Below are 20,491 nucleotides of genomic sequence, written 5' to 3' on the forward strand. Positions count from 1 at the left end.
ATCCTGACCTGCAGGCTGGAGGCTGAGCTGGTACTGAACCGTGGGCTGGACCGCATGGGCCTGCTCTGGATCCCACGCTCTGGTCAGGGCCCTCCTTCCTGCCCAGAGCCAGACCGGCTCGGGCGGGCCGCAGGAAGCAGGCCGCGCTGACGGACGGACGAGGGGAGGCGACAGGGCCTTGGAGCAGGGGCGGGGTGGAGGCCCGGAAACACCGCCGAGCTCGGGCCGGGAGAGAAGCTTGAGTCCCCGCGGTCAGGACCGAGGGAGATGGCTGGGTGCCTTGTCCTCCGCGCGGGGTGCAACTGAGGCCGGGGTCCCAGAGGAGGAGCGAGGTAGCCAGAAAACTACAGGCAAAGCACCTTTCAAAAGGACCAAGAAAACAATCGCTTCTGGAATTGGGAGGTCTCTTCTTAAGCGGGAAAGAGGAGGGGTGCCTCAGCGACTGGGAAAACCAAACCGCGACTTCTGAGTGTCTCCCTCATAATATTATCAAAAAGAAAACGTTCACCTCTTCCCACCTTCCTCCAGCCCCTGAAACTGGACTATTTAATAGGAGGAGCTGGTAGGAGATTCAAATGATGGGAAGGGGCTGGTCCCTACAAGTGCCTCACCAATCCTGTAAGGTGATGCCATGGGGGGAGCTGCTTAGGAATTGGGGTCCCCAATTATTTTCTTTTACGGTGGTATTCCCCAAGTATTCAGAGCAACACCCTGCACCCTCGGCAGAATGGGCAGCCTGAGATATTAAAGGGCTATATTTCAAGCAGTCTGAGTTTAATAGTTTCCAGATTGGGGGATTTCCGAGAAAGGGGGCGCTGGGCCGAAGCAAACCCGGCAGCTTGAGTCTGCTTCTGATTAGCAGATGAAAACTGCTGGTTTTGGGGAAGGCGCTCCCTCGGGGTGCTAGGCAGTTGAACATCCCCACTGGGCTGTTGTTACACACACATATCCCCCAATCTTTGCCCCTGGGGTCCCACAGCCACCAGAGAACACCCCACTTCTGGCTAGCCCCTGGCCAGCTTCCTTTGGCCCTAGCCTCGGGATCTCCTAGAAATACTGTGATTGCTCAGCATAACCACTGTCACCCCCAGATCAACATTCAAACTTCACCCCCAGATCAACATTCAAATTAAGCACCAGAGAGAGAGAGGTTGAATAGACTAGAGAGAACTAGGAGATGGAGAGAGGAACTGAGAATACACTGAGAAATAGAAACTAAATCGAATCTTGATTGCTTTGGTTTTGCCATCTTTCTTCTCTCTCCCTCCTTTCCTTCCTTTTCTTTCTTCCCCCTCTACTCTCTCCCTGCTCTCTCTCTGCATCTTCTTTCACTCTCAATGCCCAGTGCCTGCCCAGTTCCCTGAGGCCTGCAGGGCCTTCCTCTTCATCCTTCACCGCACACCCTCTTTAGCAGCCTCCCCTCCACCAAGACACCCCTCAAAGCACCGATGCAGCCAGGCAAGAATCCAGCCCCGGCCTGCACCCAGCACGCAACCTTCATCTTTACCTATCTCTTCCCTCCGATCTCATGTACTCATAAATTATTACAATTAATTACAGCCAAGGAAAACCATTCATGCCGTACCCCCACCCCCAGGGACTCCATCGAGCTACCAGGAGACTCACAGGCAGCCAGCCAGGGCAGGCACAAGCTGCACCCGGGCCTCAGCAGCCTCCACCGCACCCCGGGAGCCTCTTAGCCCCATCACACCCTGCCTGGAGAGAAGTGGCGGGCACTTGCCCTTCTGAAGTAGAGGGAGCCCCTTGCCTGGCTCCCACCTCCCCTAAAGGATCTAAGCACTTGCCTCCTCCAAGTCAGAAGCCTGGGAGCGACAAGGAGGAGAAATAATGAGAACTGGATGCAGTTGGGTTTCTGGTTTTTTAAGTGATTTCGATATATTAACACAGAGCTGTTCTACCATAACAAACAGAAGCACGTTACAGGACCGACTCTGAGGATGAGAGGAGACACTGCTATGTACATGCCAGAGGCGCCGGCCTGCGCTGCTGGACCCAGCCTGCGGCATGGTCCCCGGCCCTCGCCTTTTATCTCCTGGGCTGGGAAGCACACTTGTGTATGTTGTGTGTGTGCGCGTGTGTGTGTTTTTGTACAAAATCTGCACACAGAGCACCCCAGGTCTGGGGAACGATGGCCCGGACCAAATACAATACATGAAAAAAAATAGAAATATAGCGATTCAAGTACTGGCTTCTCTGAAGAAAGGAGAAAAAAAATCACATTTGTGTGTGTCATTTATTTCAGTTGCGCTGGGAGAAGAGAACGCGGTTTCTCTCCCCGCCTCCTCCTCCTCCTCGCTGGGTAGAACTAACTCTAAAACACCAATTTCTCAACACTGAACCCTCCCAAATCGCAAGAGTTTTCCTTTTCCCCTTCCCTTTTTTTTTTTTCCTTTTTAAGCCGACTGGCTTTTCTCTATCTTGCTCTTTCCTTTTTCCTTTCAGTGCTGTCTCCCGCCTGGGCTGGGGTATTTTGTGGGTTTTTTGTTTTGTTTTTCCCTTGGCTGTGCGAGGCAGCAGGCTGGGGCAGGGTTTAGGATTGCTCCTTGTCGGTTTTCTCTTTATTCATCTTTTTCATCTTCATCCTCCGATTCTGAAACCAGATTTTGACCTGCCGCTCGGTGAGGTTGAGAACCCGGGCCACCTCATACCGACGGTCCCTGGTTAAATACATATTGAAGAGAAACTCCTTCTCCAGTTCCAGCGTCTGGTACTTGGTGTAGGGGCAGCGCTTCTTCCTCGTGGAACGGGCGTGAATCCAGTTGGCCACGGGGTTGCCTGGAGGGCCAAACACAGGCAGGGGTCATTGGAGCCCCTTTCCAGCCCAGGACCCCTGCCACCCCATCCCCAGGCTCAGCCAGGCTCCCCAAACCCAATAATTGAACCTGAATTTGGACACGTTTTGCTTTAGGAATTCCCCTCTTACTGCTTTTGCGATCTCCCCCCTCCCTATCTTTCCCCTCCTTGGTTTCCAGCACCTAAAACTATAGGAAATCGAAGCTATCAAAGCCTCTACAGTCTGGTCCTCCTCAGCTTCAAGAGTAGTAATTCGAGAATATCCTCATAAAAAGTCCAAATTCCCAACCGTTTCATAGGCCCATAAACGCTTCTCTCTCTTGTTTTTTATTTTTATAGCGAGGTCTCTCTCCTCCCCACTTCCCTCCTCCTCTGCCCCCTCCCACCCTCCCAGCCCACGACCAAGTCCTGAAATTTCAGCAGTTCTGTTTCCTGACCCTGAGAGTCCCCAAGCCCCTCACTACCCTCTCCAGCGCCCCATCTCCGCTCTCTTGGAATTCAACCCTGCTGAGGCGAATTCTCAGGGTGATGCTTGGATGGGAAAAGACCTTCTCCTCTCCCCAGGGAGCTGCTGGTCTTGGGGACAGGCTCCCCTATATCTTAGCTTCCCTCTTTGGCTTCCAGTGCCCCCTCCTCCTGCCAGCCCCAGGACAGGCTCTGCAGGAGCCAAGCCTCCAATTTCAGGTTTATGGGAGTAGCTGAGGGCAAGGAGGGAAGCCTTCAGAGGAGTATAATTAGGCCCTGGCCCCTGATGGGGCTGCAGGAAATCCTGCAGCCCCCTCCTGGGTCTCCCCCAGACATTTCCTCACACCCAGGGGCTGCACCCCCTCCTCCTGCTGTTTCCCCTTCTATACTCTTTCTGGCCCTGCAGCTCTCACCTGTCCCCCCCCCCCCAAAAAAAACTACCCTTGTCTTTCTCTGCAATACTCAGAAGGCTCCCCTTTCCCTGATTGGAGTGAGTGTGAGTGTGAGTGTGAGTGTGTGTGTGTGTGCACGCGCGTGTGTGTGCAATTCTCTAATCTGGGGAGATGCTTCTCCTCACTCCTCATCCCTGACCCCCATTCCCACCCCTCTCTCCTGCAGACCCTCAGAAGAGGGCTCTCAAGTTTAAAGAGACTGGGACCCCTCTTCTCTCCCTCAACTCTGGAAGTCCTGATCCCTCCAAGTTCCCAGGCTGGGAAAGCCCTCAGACCTCTCATCCAGGGTTCCTGGGGGAGAAGCCCATGGACCTTCTGTTTTATGAATCTCTAGTGGGGTGAGGACCCCCACACTGCCTGGGAGGTAGGGGTGGCTTTTCTCCTTGAGGTTATTTCCTCTCTATCCCCAGTGTCCTCCTCATCTCTCCCCCATCTCATCCCAAACCATAAAATGAACCTCGCCCCCACCCTATCCCCTGGCCCTGTCTGCATTTCTTCGAAAGTAGTGACTGAGCCAAAAAGCCTGGGCTGGGGGTGTGGGGGCAGGGGTCTCATCAAAGCCAGTTCCTGGGAGAGGAGCCCCCCTCAGCCTTCTCCCAACCTGGCTCCCTGGGCCCCCTCCTCAGACCTTCCTGCCCCTGAAAGCTCCCCAAGGTAATTCGCTTTTATTGAGTCCTCGCCCTCACCCCTCTCCCGCGCTCCCTGCGCCGCTCCGAGGGGCTGTAATCCGCTCCCCCCGCCTGGCCTCCCCTCCCCTCCCGCGCGGGTTGTAAAGGAAAATTGCTCCCAACTTACTGGGGTCCAGGTCGGCCTTCTCCTCTTTGTGCTTGCTGCCGGCGAGGGCGTCCGCCTCGGGCGAGGGCAGGGTCTGCGGGGCGCGGTCGCGCAGCTCCCCGGGCGAGCCGTACATGTAGTCCGGGTAGCTGCGGCCGTCGCCCGGGCCGCAGTCGGCGCGGCGCCCGGGGTAGGCGTCCGGCTTGAGGGCGTAGTGACGGCCCCCGGCTGGGAAGCTGGGGAAGGAGACGGCGCCGGACAGCGGCTCGAGCCAAGTCCGCATGTAGCGCGTGTCGGCGCCGAGGTGGGGCTGGGGGCCGTACGGGTGGTAGACCACGGACGACTGCGAGGGCACAGGCGCCCACGACGTGCTGAACACTGCCGGCTTGGGCGCGAAGCTACAGGACGGAAAATCGCTACAGTCCGGCACCAAACCGCTGGGTCTGGCGGCGGCGGGGTGAGCCCCTGTGGCCGGAAACCTGGACGCTAGGAGGTCTTCATTGTCGTGAGAGATGAGCGAGTCCACGTAATAGTTACTGATGGGCCCCGTCGCCGACATCGTAACAGGGTTTTACATACATAAGATTATTGTATGAACTGTATATGTACTTTTTATCTGCTCACAGAACAATCAAGGCAGGTAATTATTTTTCCAGCCTTTTCCCCGCAGCTCATTGGCTCCCCGGCCCCCACGTGATCGTATTTACCCAAAAATACGGCGCGGATCAATGCGCAGGGGCTTTTTTTCCTGGCTTTTTTTTTTTTTTTTTTTCTTCTCCCACCCCCTTCTCTCTGCTGATCCCCGCGACCTGCGTTTTCCTGGGGGTCCGCAACTCTGGACCCAAGGACCCGCCGCCCCCTTAGGACAACTCGCATCTCAGCACAGAAGCCCCTGCCCGTGTCCACCCATAAGCAGATGGCCTCCGCCCCCACCCCGGGGAGGATTTCTTAATGGGGTGCCAGTGCCAGTCCCCGAAGCCAGGGTTCCCGGACCCTCGGGGCTGAGCTGGGCGCTGGAACCCCGCAGGGGCGGAGAGGCCGGCCGAGGTAGGTGGAGGAACTATTTCTTGACGTAATCCGTCTCTGTCGGTCCCGACGCTCCCGCAGTCTCTGCGCGAGCCGAGATCAGCGATTGTCAGTTCGGAACGTGGCTTTTAAAAATGCGTTTTTAAATAGTGTGTATGTATGTATTTCTTTCTGGAGCAGCAGCAGCGAGGGAGGGAGAGTGGGAGGGGACTGGGGAAGCTGGGGTGGAGGGAGGGAAGGAGGGAAAGGGGAGCGTCCTTCTGCCACTGGCCAACTCAGCCCCCCAAATCTGGGGTAGGGGAAGCTTGGGGAAGGTGGCCCAAGGGTGGGAGGGCTAGGACCTTGGGACCTGATACACCTCTGTCACCAGAAGTCCTCTCTTTCCTTTGGCACAGATATGCAACCGTCTTTATTTTAAATTTATTGTCTGTATCTTTATCTTTCTTTGCCAGCCTGAAGAAGTAGAGGAGAGATCTACACAACTTCAGTGGGGTGTCCCCGTCCCATCTTCCTGTTCGCCCTCTTTTGCCCCCAACTCCATCTCTGAGACATCCTATCCTCCCCCCCAAAAAAAGAAGTCACTCCGGGGCTCTGTCTGCAGAGAGCCAGGGTGAGAGCGGGCAAGGCGAGAGAGCGACCTCGGTCGTGGGCAAGTAGCTTGTTTTTACGTCCTTCAATAAAATTTTTATGAGGATCATTTGATTGTTCATAAATGTGTCTTTCATTAAATAAAATTGTAGGCTGTTTTTGGAACGAAAAAAAGCTATGAAGGAATGGGAGAAAGCAATTTCTTTGGAGTCAGACACAGGAATTCTGGAGGGGGCAGTGTGATGGCAAAGAAGATCACACAACTTGGATTCCTCCCCCCCTCAGTAAGTTGGTTGCTACCCTCCTCCTTGAATTTGGGGTTCGTTGCCCAGCCCTCTGCTTTCCATCAGACTGTCCCATGGTGGTTTAGCAAAGGTGGGCAAAGGCAAGCAGGAAATTCTCAGTGTGGGTGCAAGAGAGGGGCAGGGAAGTTGGTGGGGGTGGGGGAGAAGAGCAGGTGATATCCCCAGAGACACAGGCGTCCTAGGCAGGGCAGAGTGAATTTGAAGGAGGGGTGCAATTTCAGGGTCAGCAGGGAATAGTCCAGTTTGCGCCAAGAGAAACAGGCAGGAGCTGAGGCAAAGACACAGGCTCTGAGGCAGCAGGGAAGGACAAGGTTTCTCAGACTGGAGATGCCTGCTCTTCTCTCCCATTCCTGTCCTCAGGAGGGGACCAAACACCAGGGATGGCGGGGGGGGGGGGGGGGGGGTGGAGGCTGCTTTTTTCCTGCATCTCTGTCAACCTGTCTCCTCTAGGGAGGAGAAGGGCTAGAGAGAGGTGTTCCAGAGACTGTAGTGTGTGTGTTTGGGAAGGGGGGGGGTGAGGAAAGTTGAGGGGGAAGGATCTGTCTGCAGCCTGCAGCACCGACCCCAGCCTGCCAGGCCCCCACCCCAGTCCCTGCTCCTCCCCTTCTCGGGTTCTCTCCTTTTCGGTCTAGCGGGGCTGGGATTTCGACGCATGGGGGGGACGTGAGAAGTACCCGGCTGGGGAGAGGCGACCCGGGGCCTCAGCCCCTTCACCCTTATCTCTGATTATCTTCTCCTCCCCCCGACTGGACTGGTTTTGGAAAAGCCAAATTACAGCAAGAAACAGAATATCTCTTTGGCCTTGATGGAGTTGGGTTAGCTGTCAATCAAAAATTCTCCCTCACTAGTTCAAGGAAAAGACTGGAGGTTACCGTCCCCCTGCCTAGGCTTCCTCCAAATCCCCAGCGCCATCAGCACCTCCCCCCAGCCCTGGCGGCGGGGGACCCTGCCTGGTTCTTGGGTGGCTGCTGGCAATGCTGAGCAGAGCCGCGGAGCATTCAGAGGGCCCGGGGCCAGACTGTGACCAAGAGGACATCAGGGGACAGAGCCTGAGAGAGACTGAGCCCGAGACAGCCTGAGACAGCAAGACTGAAGCACGGCGCCAGGTCCCCAGAGAGGAAGGGAGGAAGGAAGGAGGGAAGGAAAGAAGAAAACAGATTAGAATAAAAGAAAGGGAAGATAGACAGAAAAGAGGGGAGGCAGGATGAAAAGTGAGGGAAGAGCAGGGAAAGGAAGGCATGCAGAGAGAGTCGGAGGAAGGGCGGCGACAGGCAGGCAGGACGGGGCAGGGCGCGGGCTGGCCGAGCAGCCGTGGCATTGTGCAGCCCGCTGGCTGGCCGGGCCTTTGCCGCGGGACCGGCTCTGGGCGCGGCGGCCACTTCTGTCCGGACACAAAGGAGGAAGAGGCCTCCTCTCCTGCCCCTCCCGGGCGACCTGCTGGGGTGGGGACACCAGGCCTCCAGGATATAGAACCCTATCTCGGCCCAGGCAGCTACCCAGGCAGCTGGGAGCTGAGCCACGCTCTCATCAAGGAGCAAAGAAGACAGGACGAAGGAGGTTTCAAGCCCGCCGGCTCCTCCTTTTCGTCTTCTCCAGGGGACAGGGCCCATCTGCCCCTACCTCAGTCTTCCTAGAAGGAAGCTGCCCCCACAGCCCCTCTCCTATGGGCTTCTACTATTTGGGAAAGCCCTACAGACACAGTGGCTGTAAACAGATGCCCCTTTCTCTCCTACCCAGCTTTGCCACCACCTTCTTTTCAACTCTTGAGCAGCCTGCCCACCCTGCCTGCCCACCCAGCAGAGGCAGCAGCAGTGGGGCAGCCAGGATCACCAGGCCCACGCTCTCTGCTGCCACCAAACTCCCTGTGAAACTGAGGGGAGGTTGTCGCCTTCATTTCAGAGCATGAACTCAGGCCCTCCCCACTCAGGCATAGATACAACTGTGGATCTGGAAGCAGGCCTCACCCACAGCCCCCTCCCCACCAATGCCCCATTTTGCCTGGGTCTTGCTAAGAGAGGCAGCCTGGGGGAGGGGGGCTGGAAGAGGCTGAGAATCCCTGAGTTCACCAGGCCACCAGGCCGAGGTCCCTCGGGTTCCACAACTACATGTGGACGGTACCCCCATCCTCTGCATTTGGAGGTGGGGTGGCAGGTCAGGGCTCTGAAGCAGACCCTAGGGCTCTCCCCAAATCCAGACCTGGAGGTGTCAGGGCACCAAGGATGTGGGAGCACCAAGAAGGAGGGGCTTGTCTTCCCAGGTTGAGTTATGCCTGCTGAATCTCCTGCCAGGTTCCCAGACTCCCTCTCACCCCCACCACTCCCTTCAATTTTCCTCATCACCGATGGGGAGCCCGAGGTACTGGAGGCCACTGGGAGTTCCTGTTGGGAGATGGGAGGACTCCAGCTTTAGCTAGCAGCTGTGCATTCACTGTGGTTCTTAGAGCTCTCTTCTGACCCCAAAAGACGGCACTGGGCAGAGGAGAGCCCCCTCAGGGGGAGGAGCACCCTGACTACATCACCTCAGACCTGGACAGCTGGGATCACAATCAAGCTAGCACCACCGTGGGCAGGACAGACAGACAGAAAGACAGGTTAGACTGATCCCCTCCCCTGGCCCTGCACCTCCCTTTAAGTGATTTAAATTCCCTCCGGTTCAATCCACACCGTCAAGTTCGGATTATATTTAAAACAGGCTTTCCCCGGTCCCCCAGCGGGTCATTCCCGCAGCCGAAGGCAGGGCGCCCGCTCCCGGCTCGGCAGCACCCGCCTGCGCGGAGGAGGCCCTGCGTGCTCCATTTGCTTTCGTTTTCCTTCTCCCCCTGAAATGGGCTCAGTTCACCTCTCCGCTGCCCTCTCCTCCTCCCCGCCCCCTCCTTGGTTCCCCACTCCTTTCCCCCCTTTTCTCTCCTGATCCGTCTTTGTTGGGAAAAACACACCCACACACACAACTCCTCCTAGCTCAGGCCTGCGCTGGAAGCAGAAACTGAATTCTCCTGGCCCGCCGCGAGGAGACCAGCGTCCTGCCCCCACCCCAGGTGGGTATCCGGGATCCCTACACACCAGGAGTCCAGCCGCTAAGCCCAGCAGGAGTGAAACCCCCAGGGCCTGTGAACGTGGCCCTCTCAACGCCACGGCCTGCATTCCCTACGGCCCCCTGCCCTGCGCCCTGCAGCAAACGGGGCTATTTCCGCTCCCCCAACCCGATCTGGTTTCCCAGCCTGGGGAGTGGCTGGAGGAGGAGCGGCCCCAGAGCTAGGGGTGCTCTCTGCCTGGAGCCCCCCGTGGTCCTAGGTGCCTGGTTACCTGATCTCTGTGTGATGTACGTGTGATGTATGTCGCAAGGAAATTTGCAGTGACTTTGGAACCCAGACTGAGGAAGCGGAGGTGGCGAAAGGAGAGACAATACGGTCCGAAGTACAATTAAGGAGCCAGAGCCGCTAGTCTCTTCCCCCGCCCTCCCTGCCAGACTAGGAGCTGTCTGGCCTCAAACCTCAGGGCAACCCGCGAACCTGGAGCCGGAAACTCAGCCCATGGCGGAGGGAACCAGAGGTTCTGGCGTCCAGAAAGCAGGAGGAAAGCGCCCTCCAACTTGGGGGCCCAGCCACCAGCCCCACTGAGTCGCCGAGAATCCAATGAATGAAAGTGCACATTCCGACGAATTTTTCCCGATTTTTTTTTCAGCCTTTGGCTGGACAGCCTAGGGTTTAGGACGTCTCAGACGGACAGACAGACAGACAGGCAAACCGCATCTCCGGAGGCAGACAGACTCACAACATGAGTGTGAGTCTGAAATCAAATACAGGTTCAACATTCCCCAGGCCTCTCTGCCAGGCCGGGCGGGCGCCGATCTCCCTACCTTCTCTCCCCTCCAGGGCGTCCGGCAGAGACCCGGAAGACTCGGTCCCTCTGGCTTGGTCCAATCCCGCCTCGGGAAGCGCCTTCGTTACCTGCTCCTCGGCTCCCCACGGCCACAGATGCAGGGCAGCCGCCTCCGCCGGGGGAGGGAAGCCCCGGCCACCGCAGCCGCCGCTGCCCGCCCTCCTTCCCTCCCTCCCTCTTCCTCGCCCTCCCTCCCTCTCTCCCTCCCTCGCGCGCTGCCGCTCGCGGGGCCCTCCCGCGGGCAACCTGTTCTGGACCAAATCCAGGTATCTCCGAAAGAGACAAAAAAGAAAGGACCTCTGATGTAGAAAAGAAAGAAAGACCCTGAACTGCATTTATTTTTCACGCTCTGACCATTGGTCGGCCTCAGTTCAGGCGTCCTGGGCCCGGCCCTGCGGCTGCAGAGGTGTGCAGGCCTGCTGCCTCGCCCACGCCGGCCGCCGCGCCCCGCGCGCTGCGCGCTCCACACTCTGGGCCGCCGCCCCCCGGCAGCCCAAACACCAAGCAGACCTCAAGGTCCTTCCTACAGACTCAACATCCGGTTGCCCGCCTCGCCGCTGGCCTCTCCGCCTGGGAGCCCGCTCCGCTCCATCTGCGGCCAAAGTCCTCACACAATCCACCTTGTCCGTGCTCTCGGGGCCCGGCCGGACACCCTTCCGAGCCAAGGCGCCCGCTGACCACCCTCGGGCCGCGGCCCTGCCCGGGGCTGCACACCTCCTCCCCTGCACGGGACCCACACAAAGCCCAGTGTCCCGACGCCCCCACCCGCAGCCTCCTCTCCCCGGCCCCGCTGCCCTTCACCTGTTCTCAAGAAGGGCCGCATCTCCGAGCCAGCCGAGGCAGGGCGGTGGGCCGGGCGGAGGGTGCCCGGGAGCCGAGGTCCCAGGGAGGCCACAGATGATCCGCCGCCTAAGCCGGAGCTCCCGCAGCCGGCGAGAGATCTCAGAGACCAAGGCTCTCCTTGGCGAGCTCTTGCCTTTTCCTCCTTCTCCCGCAAGTCTTAAACACTTACACGCGGAGAGTTCAGCTCTATAAATCCTGCTCCTCTTTCCCATATCATAATTAAAAAAAACCAGTAGGGGAGGTTTTAACTTTTATTGCGATTTCTGGAGTTGGGCTGCAGAGCATATATTAAGTTTACGCTTATGCGCTCTCGGCGGGGAGGGTCCTTTAAGAAATAAAAATCCATCTTAATATCCACAGACGAGAGAGATAATTTTTTCCCTCCTCTTCACGCTGTTTCTTTTGAAGACTCCCCTCCAGCGAAGCGAATAAATAATCACCATCGCCTTAGCCATGATCCACGGCCCCAGGGCCCCGCGGTGGACACTGGCCACCAGACTGGCCCTCACCTTGGCCCTGTGAGAATGCACTCCACTCCCCAGGATATTGGGGGGGGGGACACCCAGACCCATAGCTCTGTGGCCACCCCCCTATAAGCCCACCAGCTCTGAAATGGAAATTGGGGCTGAGAGACCCAAAGCACAGAAGTCGTTCATTGGTAAATTTCGGCCCATCAGGGACACTGTCTCAAAGCCAGGCACTCCTGAGCACCCCGCCCCTGCCTGGGACTCCCTTCACTCCAGCTGGCCCTGGGCTTCTGACAGCCTGAAGACTCAGAGACTGCCAAGGGCTCCCAAACCGGGGAAGCCCTTGCCTGCCTCGCACCAGCTGGCCTTCCTCTCTGAAAACCTCCCCATTTCCCTGGGAGCCATAGGGCGATTTGAGCACTTCCTTCCAAGGGAAGAGATTTTTTTTTTCCCTTACAAAGGGTTGGGGGGCAGACAGAAAGACAGACTGACAGTTTCAGCTGGGGAGAAGGGAGGCTCTATTACTATTCTCTCCTCTAGTCTCCATGGAATCTCTTTGTATAAGAGAGAGAAAAATACATGAGTATGCACAAAAATATATACAGGGGATCTGGGAGAGCCTGGAGGAGGCAGAGATATAGAAACAGAGACCCACACACACGCAAGGTTCCATATATGCCCCCAGCAGACAACTGCGTGAATAAACTTCATGGATATACTGTGTTACAGGGACATGACTTTGTTTCCCTGTCTGAAAGTTTCTAATGTTTTAATAATCATAATAGTTCCAAAGTAAGAGAAGCAAGAACCTGTCCTTTGCCTTTTGACTTTCTCTTTCCCAGTCTGAGAGCAGGGGTGTACCTCCCCATTTTCCGTGACCCTCCCCATTTTTCTCTGCAGGCAGAGAAACCTCTTTGGAGAGCCCTCTCTCTAGCAACCAGGACCAGAACTGAGGAACCAGAGGGGGCAAGGAGGGGAAGACGCTTTGTAAAGTTGCACATTGCTCAGATGCCCCTTTACTCCATGTCCTCCCCTCCTCCCCCTGGCATCAGCCAACAACCTCTCCAACAATATGATAATGGTGGGCGCTGGCAGCCTCCGTTCACCCAGACCTTTCCACACAGTGCAAAGACAAGCAGCTGCCTGACAGGCACAGACACAACAGACCAAGGCCTACGGGCAACAGACAGCTAGAAAGAGACCAGAGCCAGATTCTTGCCCTGATGTTTCCCAGTAGGGTGTGTGTGGGGGGTTTCTACTTGGACTTGATGACTTTCTTCTAGCCTACTAACACCCTAAATATGCCCTTCTCCTGGGGATGGGGCTGTCCAAGAGGAAGAGGAGGTGGCTGAGCTGTCGCTCAGAGTTCCCCAGCTCCTGGGACCCCCCACGCACCCCACTTTTCTAAGAAGAAGCTCCAGCCCCAGTCGACTGGAGGCAGATTTTTTTTTCCTTAGGGGTGGGAAGTGGGAAAAACTAACCCTCCAAAGACTCCTTTCTATTTCTGTGGTCTTCTCTCTCCTAATCATCCTGCCCCACCCTGCTACCCAGCTGAGCTGGCCCGCCAGGCCACCTCTTACTCAAATTCCTGAATTTCCTTGGAATTGGTTAGACCTCCTTTGTCTGTCTCCATCAGCTGGGCCCAGGAAACAATAGCTGCAGGAAAAACTCCTCTCCCTCAAGCATGGGGATTGGGACAGGCTGAGGAGTGGACGGGATAAACTGGGGTTCTCCAGACTTGTCGTGTGGCCCCACTCACAGCTTGCCCTCCTCAGTCTGTACCCATTTTGCCCTGTCTAGGAAGGGGCCTGGGGAACAGTCCCACTGGGGAGGGTAGGAGCGGGATAGGTGGGTTGGGGCCCTCGACGATAACCGACTGATGTAACTCAGGCAGTTTCTTGTTGCCGAGTTCAAAACTCAATCCCAACAACATGAAACTACCTAAGCCACAGATCAGCTGAGCGAGCAGGGCGGGAGATTCAGCTTTTCATCTATCGGGAGGAGAAGGGAAGGGGGTTGGGGAAGGAAGAAATTCAGCCCCGTCCCCCTTTCCACCCCCAAAACCTCCCTAAGGACTAGAGGGTAGACTTTGGGTGGCTGGGTGGGTAAGGGGTCTGACTGCCTCATCAGCTTCTGGACTAAGCAAATCGCTCAGGGAGACTCTGGTGAAATGGGACCTCAAGCCGCCAAACCCCCGCCCCGCCCCCAGCACCGCAGTGGGGCGATCCCCCTGCCTCTGGCCCTGGCCCTGGGGGAAGCTGGAGTGTCCTTCCACTCTCGAGCTGGGTCCCCTGTCTTGCCCTTCTGGCTCTCCTGTGCTCTCCTAGGTTTCCTCTGATCCTCTCCGTCTCTCAGCTGAACTCTGGCTTCCCTTCATCCGTGTGTGGCCGAACCACTCCAAAGCCTCTTCCAATCAGGCCACTTGCCTGGCAAAGCCCCACAGCCAGAGCGAGTGGGGACCGAGCGCCTGGCTAAGGCTCACATCTAAACCAGCAGAAAGCAGGAAAACCTAAGCTTCAAGCTCCAACCCTCACCAGCCCATCCTCCTTCTGCCTCCCCCCAGCAGACGACCAGACTGAGCTACACCAAGACCCATGTGTCGAGCTCCAGGCGACCCGGAGTGACCGAGTAAAGAAAGAAGCCAAAAACCACCAATTTACCCCTTTAACCGACGAACCCCAAGGCAATGGGTCAGGGAGGGGGAGCTTGTGGCCACTGCCCTCCGCTTCGAGCCGCCACAGGGCAAGCCTGGGCTCCCAGCAAGCAAAGATGTCCAGAACACCTTCCACCCTGCTCTGCCCAACGCGCGCTGGGCACCTGGGGACGCCGCTAGTCCCCACTCCGCCGCCAAGAGAAGAACAAGAAACCGCTTCTCTTACCTTGTCGCTGCCTCCTCCTCCTGCCACTGCCCGCGCTTCTGCTGCTGCTGTCGAGAAGGGGGGGGGCTCAGCTCCTCATCCCCCTCCGGCGGTTAAGTTTATTCCTCTCCTTGGATAGGTGGGGGGCTCCTGGGGTTCCCCCCAGCAGCGGTGGGGTGCGCCTGGCCCAGCACCCCAGGCAATGGGATCCGTCTGCTCCTCAAGATTGCAGTTTGCTTCTGCCTCTTTCCCTCCTCCAGTCACCTTTAAATGCATCTTTTACTGCAGCACCACATTATATTTGCAGATCATAAAATCCACCTCTCGCGCGCACCAAGACCGTCCTGACATTACTGTTTTATGACCTTGACTTATTGTGGTCACCTGGATAATATTTAAATCAACGTTATGGTCTCTCACTTACATTAAACCCGCCAAGAGACGTTCTAGAAAGGCTCTAGGAGATGAGTCGAACACAAAACACACACATCCACACACTCAGCCTCTTTGGGGGGAGGGTGTCGCTAAAAAAAAACAAAAAAACACTAAAAAACAAAAAACCACCCATTTGAGGATTACGATTCTGGAAATTTATTAGGATTTTTTTTTTCTCCATTAAGGAAGCTACATGCAAAAGATACAACATACAGAATATCTTTAAATAACACAACTCCCAGACAGGGACAGGGTAATATTTGGGGGAGGGGCATTCTGTCTTTGCTTCTCTATGTTCTATTTTTAATTTAAAAATTGTTTTTTGTTCCTCTGAATGGAATTTCTGAGATGGCAGTGGATGGAGGATGTAGGGGTGCTGGGAGGATGGGAGAAGAGCAGAAGGCAGTACATATACGAGACTTCAAGCAGATTCTCAGAGCGACTGGGAGGTAAAGACACAGAGAGGGTTTGGCAGAGGCGCTGGACGCTACGACAAACACACAAACACTAGCTGAACTTTCCAAAACGTCTATTATTCTAAGGAGGAAATGCAGCAAGGAAGAAGCGATTCTGATTCTGTCTGTGCTCTGCAAGATTACAGACCTTCTCTGGTTGATTTTTTCCCCCTATAATCGGGTGGATTCGACCTTAACTTTGCCTGGAGAACAGGATGCTATGTGTGAGTGCGTGCGTGAGTGAGGGATTGACACACACACCAGCCACACTCCCACCCTCATCTATGTGGGCACACCACACCCCACACCCCAGCACCCCATTTCTCATGCTTTAGGTGGACGCATCTTCGGAGCACGAACCATAGGTCCCTTGGAAGGAGAGTCTGAGGTCTTTGCCTTTTTTGCAGGCGTGTTGCATTTATACTCAGGGAGGAAAAAAAAAATATACCACCAGGCACAAAGGGAGGAGGGGCGGGGAAAGGAAGGTGGGGGGGAGAGAAAGGAGGGGGAGGGGAGGCCCCCCGAGCTCAGGTGAAATTAAAATTGGAGGTCAGTTCCCGGATCCGATTCTCTCGGTTCATTTTCTTGAGTTTCATTCTGCGATTTTGAAACCAGATTTTGACTTGTCTGTCTGTAAGGTTAATGGTCTTGCTAATCTCCAGGCGGCGCTCTCGCGTCAAATACATATTGAACAGAAATTCTTTCTCCAATTCCAGCGTCTGGTGTTTAGTATAGGGGCACCTCTTCTTCCTTCCGCTCTTTGCTGTCAGCCAATTTCCTGTGGTGTTTTCTGCCTTTATCTCCTCTGTTAAAAATAACATTATTTACATAAGTATCCCTCGAAGAGGCAAACCCTGGCAGCACTGCAGCCTTAGCCAGCTTGCTGTGGGGGCGGCTGAGGGAGCCCAGGAGAGCTGCTCTCGCCCCACAGGCCTGGCTGGTGGGGTCCTCTTGGGTTCAGGGCTTTTAGAATTTCTCTGGGGTCTAAACTTACAGGGAAGAAAGACAGAAGGTACTTGCCTCCAACGTGTCTATTAAATTTAAACCACCCCAGTCCACCTTGACTTAGCAGGTTCTGAGTACTCCGGCTCTCCCTCAGCTTGTTGACCCTGGTGGGCTCTCTAAGCCCCACCAGGCCCTCCCTCCTCTCTGCTCCCTTCCAGCTCTGGGAAAAAAAAAAACCCAACCAGAAGGAAAGGTGTTTTCCAGGCCTCAGACTGGGTAACAGAGGCCACCCCGCTGCTGCCCCGAGCAATTCCCAGAGAGCTTTGGCCCCTTTCAACTCAGTGCAGGGAGGCTGCCCCAGTCTCCGCAGCCAGAAGCCATTGCAGCCGTCTCTGCACCCAGAGTCAGACCCCCAACGCTGACTCCCACCCCAAGTGCCACAGAGCGACTCTGCCCCCACTGGATCTTCCATCGCCAGCCAGCTTTTCCTCTCCTGGCTGTTTTCCCCAGGAGTACCTGAGGCAGGGAGCTTGTGCAGGCAGCAGAGGTCAGGGGCAACAGCTCTGGGGCATGCTGAGGGGTCCTCAGACAACTGCCCTGGCCAGACACCTAAGGTCAAGGGAGAGAGATCCTGAGGAAATGCAGCCTCCTGGAAATCTCCTGCCTCGTCTATGCAGATATGCATGCGTGCATGTACATGCGCATTTCTGCAGCGACACACATTCCTCCCCATATGCACACACACAGGGATATGCACATGTGTGTCTATTTATATAAGGAGATACTGTAAATATACTGTGTATTTCCCTTTCCCTCATGGATAGCTTCTCCCCCTGGCACACACTCTCCCTGAAATGAACCTCAAGCAGCAGAAGGGACCTTGGCTATCTTTTCCAGGGAGAAAATCCAGAGTCCAGAGACCCGAGAGGGACACCCAGCAAAGGACTCTGCTGATGGCTCTGTGCTTTATCCCCCTCTATGCCTAATGAAACTGCCAGGTTCCTGGATCTTATCTTGATGGGGAGTGGGGTGGGGGCTCTAGGGGAACCAGGAGGCACTAGAAAAATGCAAACTTGAGGCTCTAGTTTAAAACACTTGAATGTCCTTAATTTTGCTCCCACCTCTGCACCTGCAGCCTCCTGCCAAATTGTTCAAAGGCTCTCCACATCTAACTCTGTGCCACTGATTTTTTTAAATTGGGGTTTAGGGGAAGGGGAGAAATTACAAGTGGGGAAGTCTGGCCCAAAGCCGGCTTGCCTCTGGCCTGGTGGAGGTACCAAAATGGGGGGATGGAGGCAAGAAGGGCACAGGCAGAAGGCAGAGAGGGATTAGTTGGGGTTGGAGGGTTTAGATGGTGTGGGGATGGCAGGAGAGAAAGGAGACTCTATCGGGCATGGGGGCAATTTGAGCTAGGAGGTGGGCTTGTTAACCTTGACTTTGCTTTTGGTAGGGCTAGGCTGCAGCTTTTCCTACCTTAACTCTGCACCCCAACCAAGCCCACGGTGTGGGGAGATGGTATAAAATTAAACTTCTGTGCTGCACACGTGCCACCACCAAGGCTTGGTGGGTGTGTGTGCGTCTCCCCCTCACCTTCAGGAACACACCCGTGCCCATCTTCTGGCCAGGGTCTCCATGGGCTGATTTGCCAAGGCCCACCTTTGATTTGCAGAGGACACCCAAGAGGGCGAGGCTCTGTCCTCACCCTCCGAAAGAGTGCGTGTGCATATATGAGAGGGCATGCGTGAGCGTGTGTGAGTGTGACACAGGTCGCCGCCAGGCATGTGTGTGCACTGCATCCATATACAAAGCACCACAAGACCCAGGCCACCCTCAGTCTGCTCAGTTCTCACTATTTCATCTGCCTCTGCACCCAAAGAGCCCTTCTTACACACAGCCTCCAGGAGCCAGTGCCGTGGGGAGCAGGTGATCCGCCCCCACCTCGTCTGCCAGTTGGGCCCTTTCTGATGCTTTTTGCTCCAACTTTTCATGGAAAACCCCCTCAGCCTCCCTCCACTGCTCCCGTTTCCTTTACATTTTCTCCAGGTGTCAGAGAAGGGTCCTGAAGGCCCCCAGCTCCTTCAGCAGAAATGAATCTTGAACTCTGAGCTTGAACTCTGCCTAGGCTTTCCCTCGCCAACCAAAATCACAATGAAATCCAACTAAAGCCACACTCCCTTGCAGGAGAAAACCGCTTACCATGCACACAGAAATTTCCCAACCACTCATTTGTAGGCTGCTTTTGGAAACCAATGGGAAAACTACATTTTTATAAATGCAACTAGAAAAAAAGGCAAAGAAAAAATTTTTCAAAGGGAAGACAAAAAACTTAACAACATTCCAAATGCCCTGTTCCAACGCCATAGGCGGCCTAGGCGTCTGGGGGAGGGAGGGACGCAGCGGGCAGCCCTTCACCTCCACCTCTTCCGGCCCCAGCTCTGCTGCCCGAGGCCCCCGGCCGAGCCAAAAACCGCAGGAGCCCAAACCACACGCAGGAATCAGACCCACAAACAACTCGCTCTTCGCAGGAAACATTTTCAACTGGGAAAACGCAGTAAAGCAAAATCCCCCTTCTCCCAAGCTTCCCTTAGCCCCTGGCCCAAGATCGCCATTTTAAGCTTTTTTGCAAGCTTCTGACCTGAGGTGGGGTGGACATCAGCCCCCCAGGACAACAACGTAGAGCAAGCAAACCAAAGGCAGCACACACCCAGGCGCGGCCAGCCGCCCTGGGCAGCACTAGGCGCCCGCAGGCTGCCCGCGGTGTGCACCACCCCGGTCTCGGCGCCCAGCGCCGCTGCCGGCCTTGCACCTCCACTTCGCCGCTTACCTTCCCTAGCCAAGTGACGCGCCACCAGCCTGGCGCTCAGCAGACACGAGTCGCAAGCTGGGGTCGCATTCCCAAGACAGTCCAGGGCCTCCTCGGCCCAACCCTCTCCCTGCCCTCGCCCGGGGCCACGAAGACCCAGTGCCCGAGCGTCCCAGCCGGACCACGGCCCGGGCGGCCTTACCTTTTGCTTCGTTATCGGAGGTGTCTGGGCTGGAGTCGGCGGTTTTGGCCCGATCCTTTTCGCTCTCCAAAGGGCTGCCTTTTGGGCCTGCCAGGTTCTGCTCGGTCTTGATCTCATTGGGACTGGGGGTCTGGCTGTCGGACTTGGGGGTCTCAGGGAAACTCACTTTACCCCCGAGCTGGGGAGACTCCAGATGTTCGGCGCGCGGGTTGAGACTGGCCCGCTGCTCGAAAGGGGCTTCGAAGTCGTTGGCCCCGGCACAGTGGGGCGGCTTGTCCAGCGCGGAGTAGCTCGGGCTGGCGCGATAGAAGCTGGGCACGGGCACCTCGTGCTCCCCGAGGCAGGACTCCTGCAGAGGGTGGGAGTAGAGAGCTGCCTCGGGGCCACTTTTCGCCCGCTTCTCTGCGCTGTACATGCAGCAGACATTCTCCTCCTTGACACTAGGTGGGTAGGAGCAGGAAGACAGCGGCCTGCCAACAGGTTGTTCCAGGCGGTAGGCGGCTTTGGGGTCGCCCCAGGAGTCCAGCTGCGAGAGGTAGGACGGGTAGGTGTTGAGGGCGAGGTTGGGGCTACTGCCCTCGTCCCTCTTGGAGAGCGAGGGCGCGAGCCCGCAGCCCCTCATCACCCCGCAGTTGAAGTCACTCCCAGATTGCATATACATGCCTGCGCTCCGGCTATAGCGCTCTCCTCCGCCCGGCGCAGCCAAGGGCTCCGCGTACGAGTTCGGAGTTACATTGCGAGGGCATGTCATTTTCAGAGAGAGGGGTTTTTAAGGAGCAATACTACAGCGGAGGAGCTGACATCTTTTTTTTTTTCCCCATCCGGGAGGGGGGGCGGTTGAAGGGGCGGGAGGGAAAAGAAGCGGAGGGGGGGGAAATATCAGCTCCATAATTATCCGCGCATTCGGGCCTCACCATGTGACGGCTAGACCAATGGGATTTGAAAATGGCCTTGATGATTCAGACGGCCGTGACGTCACCGGGGTCAAGTTGTCGGCAGGCGGAGTGCGGAGCGTGGAGTAACAGCGCCACCTAGCAGCCGCCTCGGGGTAGGGGCGCCGGAGCCCTTCCCCGCAAACAAAGGAAGGGCCCCCGGGGCGACGGGGGCCGGAGGGAGGTAGAGGGGGGGTGCGGGGGTTCTAGGGAGAATGGGGTTTGCTTACCCGGGAACCAGCCTGTAAC

General features: G+C 56.4%; 2 protein-coding genes and 1 long non-coding RNA gene across 3 annotated transcripts; 1 reads left to right on the forward strand and 2 right to left on the reverse strand.

Moving 5' to 3' along the window:
• Positions 1-1,939: 1,939 nt before the first annotated feature.
• Positions 1,940-5,157, reverse strand: HOXC9 (homeobox C9). The gene is made up of 2 exons (XM_061122357.1): positions 4,527-5,157; positions 1,940-2,796 (listed from the first exon to the last, which is right to left on the reverse strand). Exons 1-2 carry the CDS (start codon positions 5,062-5,064, stop codon positions 2,552-2,554), a joined length of 783 nt encoding a protein of 260 aa, XP_060978340.1. The 5' UTR covers positions 5,065-5,157; the 3' UTR covers positions 1,940-2,551.
• Positions 5,158-8,929: 3,772 nt separating this feature from the next.
• On the forward strand, positions 8,930-10,188 carry LOC133041580 (uncharacterized). Its single transcript, XR_009689266.1, has 3 exons — positions 8,930-9,014; positions 9,382-9,458; positions 10,105-10,188. It is a non-coding gene; the product is annotated as an uncharacterized LOC133041580 (long non-coding RNA).
• Positions 10,189-15,762: 5,574 nt separating this feature from the next.
• Positions 15,763-20,061, reverse strand: HOXC10 (homeobox C10). Its single transcript, XM_061126554.1, has 2 exons — positions 19,311-20,061; positions 15,763-16,165 (listed from the first exon to the last, which is right to left on the reverse strand). The coding sequence occupies exons 1-2, from the start codon at positions 20,059-20,061 to the stop codon at positions 15,888-15,890; spliced, it is 1,029 nt and encodes a 342-aa protein (XP_060982537.1). The 3' UTR covers positions 15,763-15,887.
• Between the last annotated feature and the right edge of the window lie 430 nt (positions 20,062-20,491).

This window comes from Dama dama, chromosome 3, assembly GCF_033118175.1.
Source record: "Dama dama isolate Ldn47 chromosome 3, ASM3311817v1, whole genome shotgun sequence".
In the NCBI taxonomy this organism is placed as follows: domain Eukaryota; kingdom Metazoa; phylum Chordata; class Mammalia; order Artiodactyla; family Cervidae; genus Dama; species Dama dama.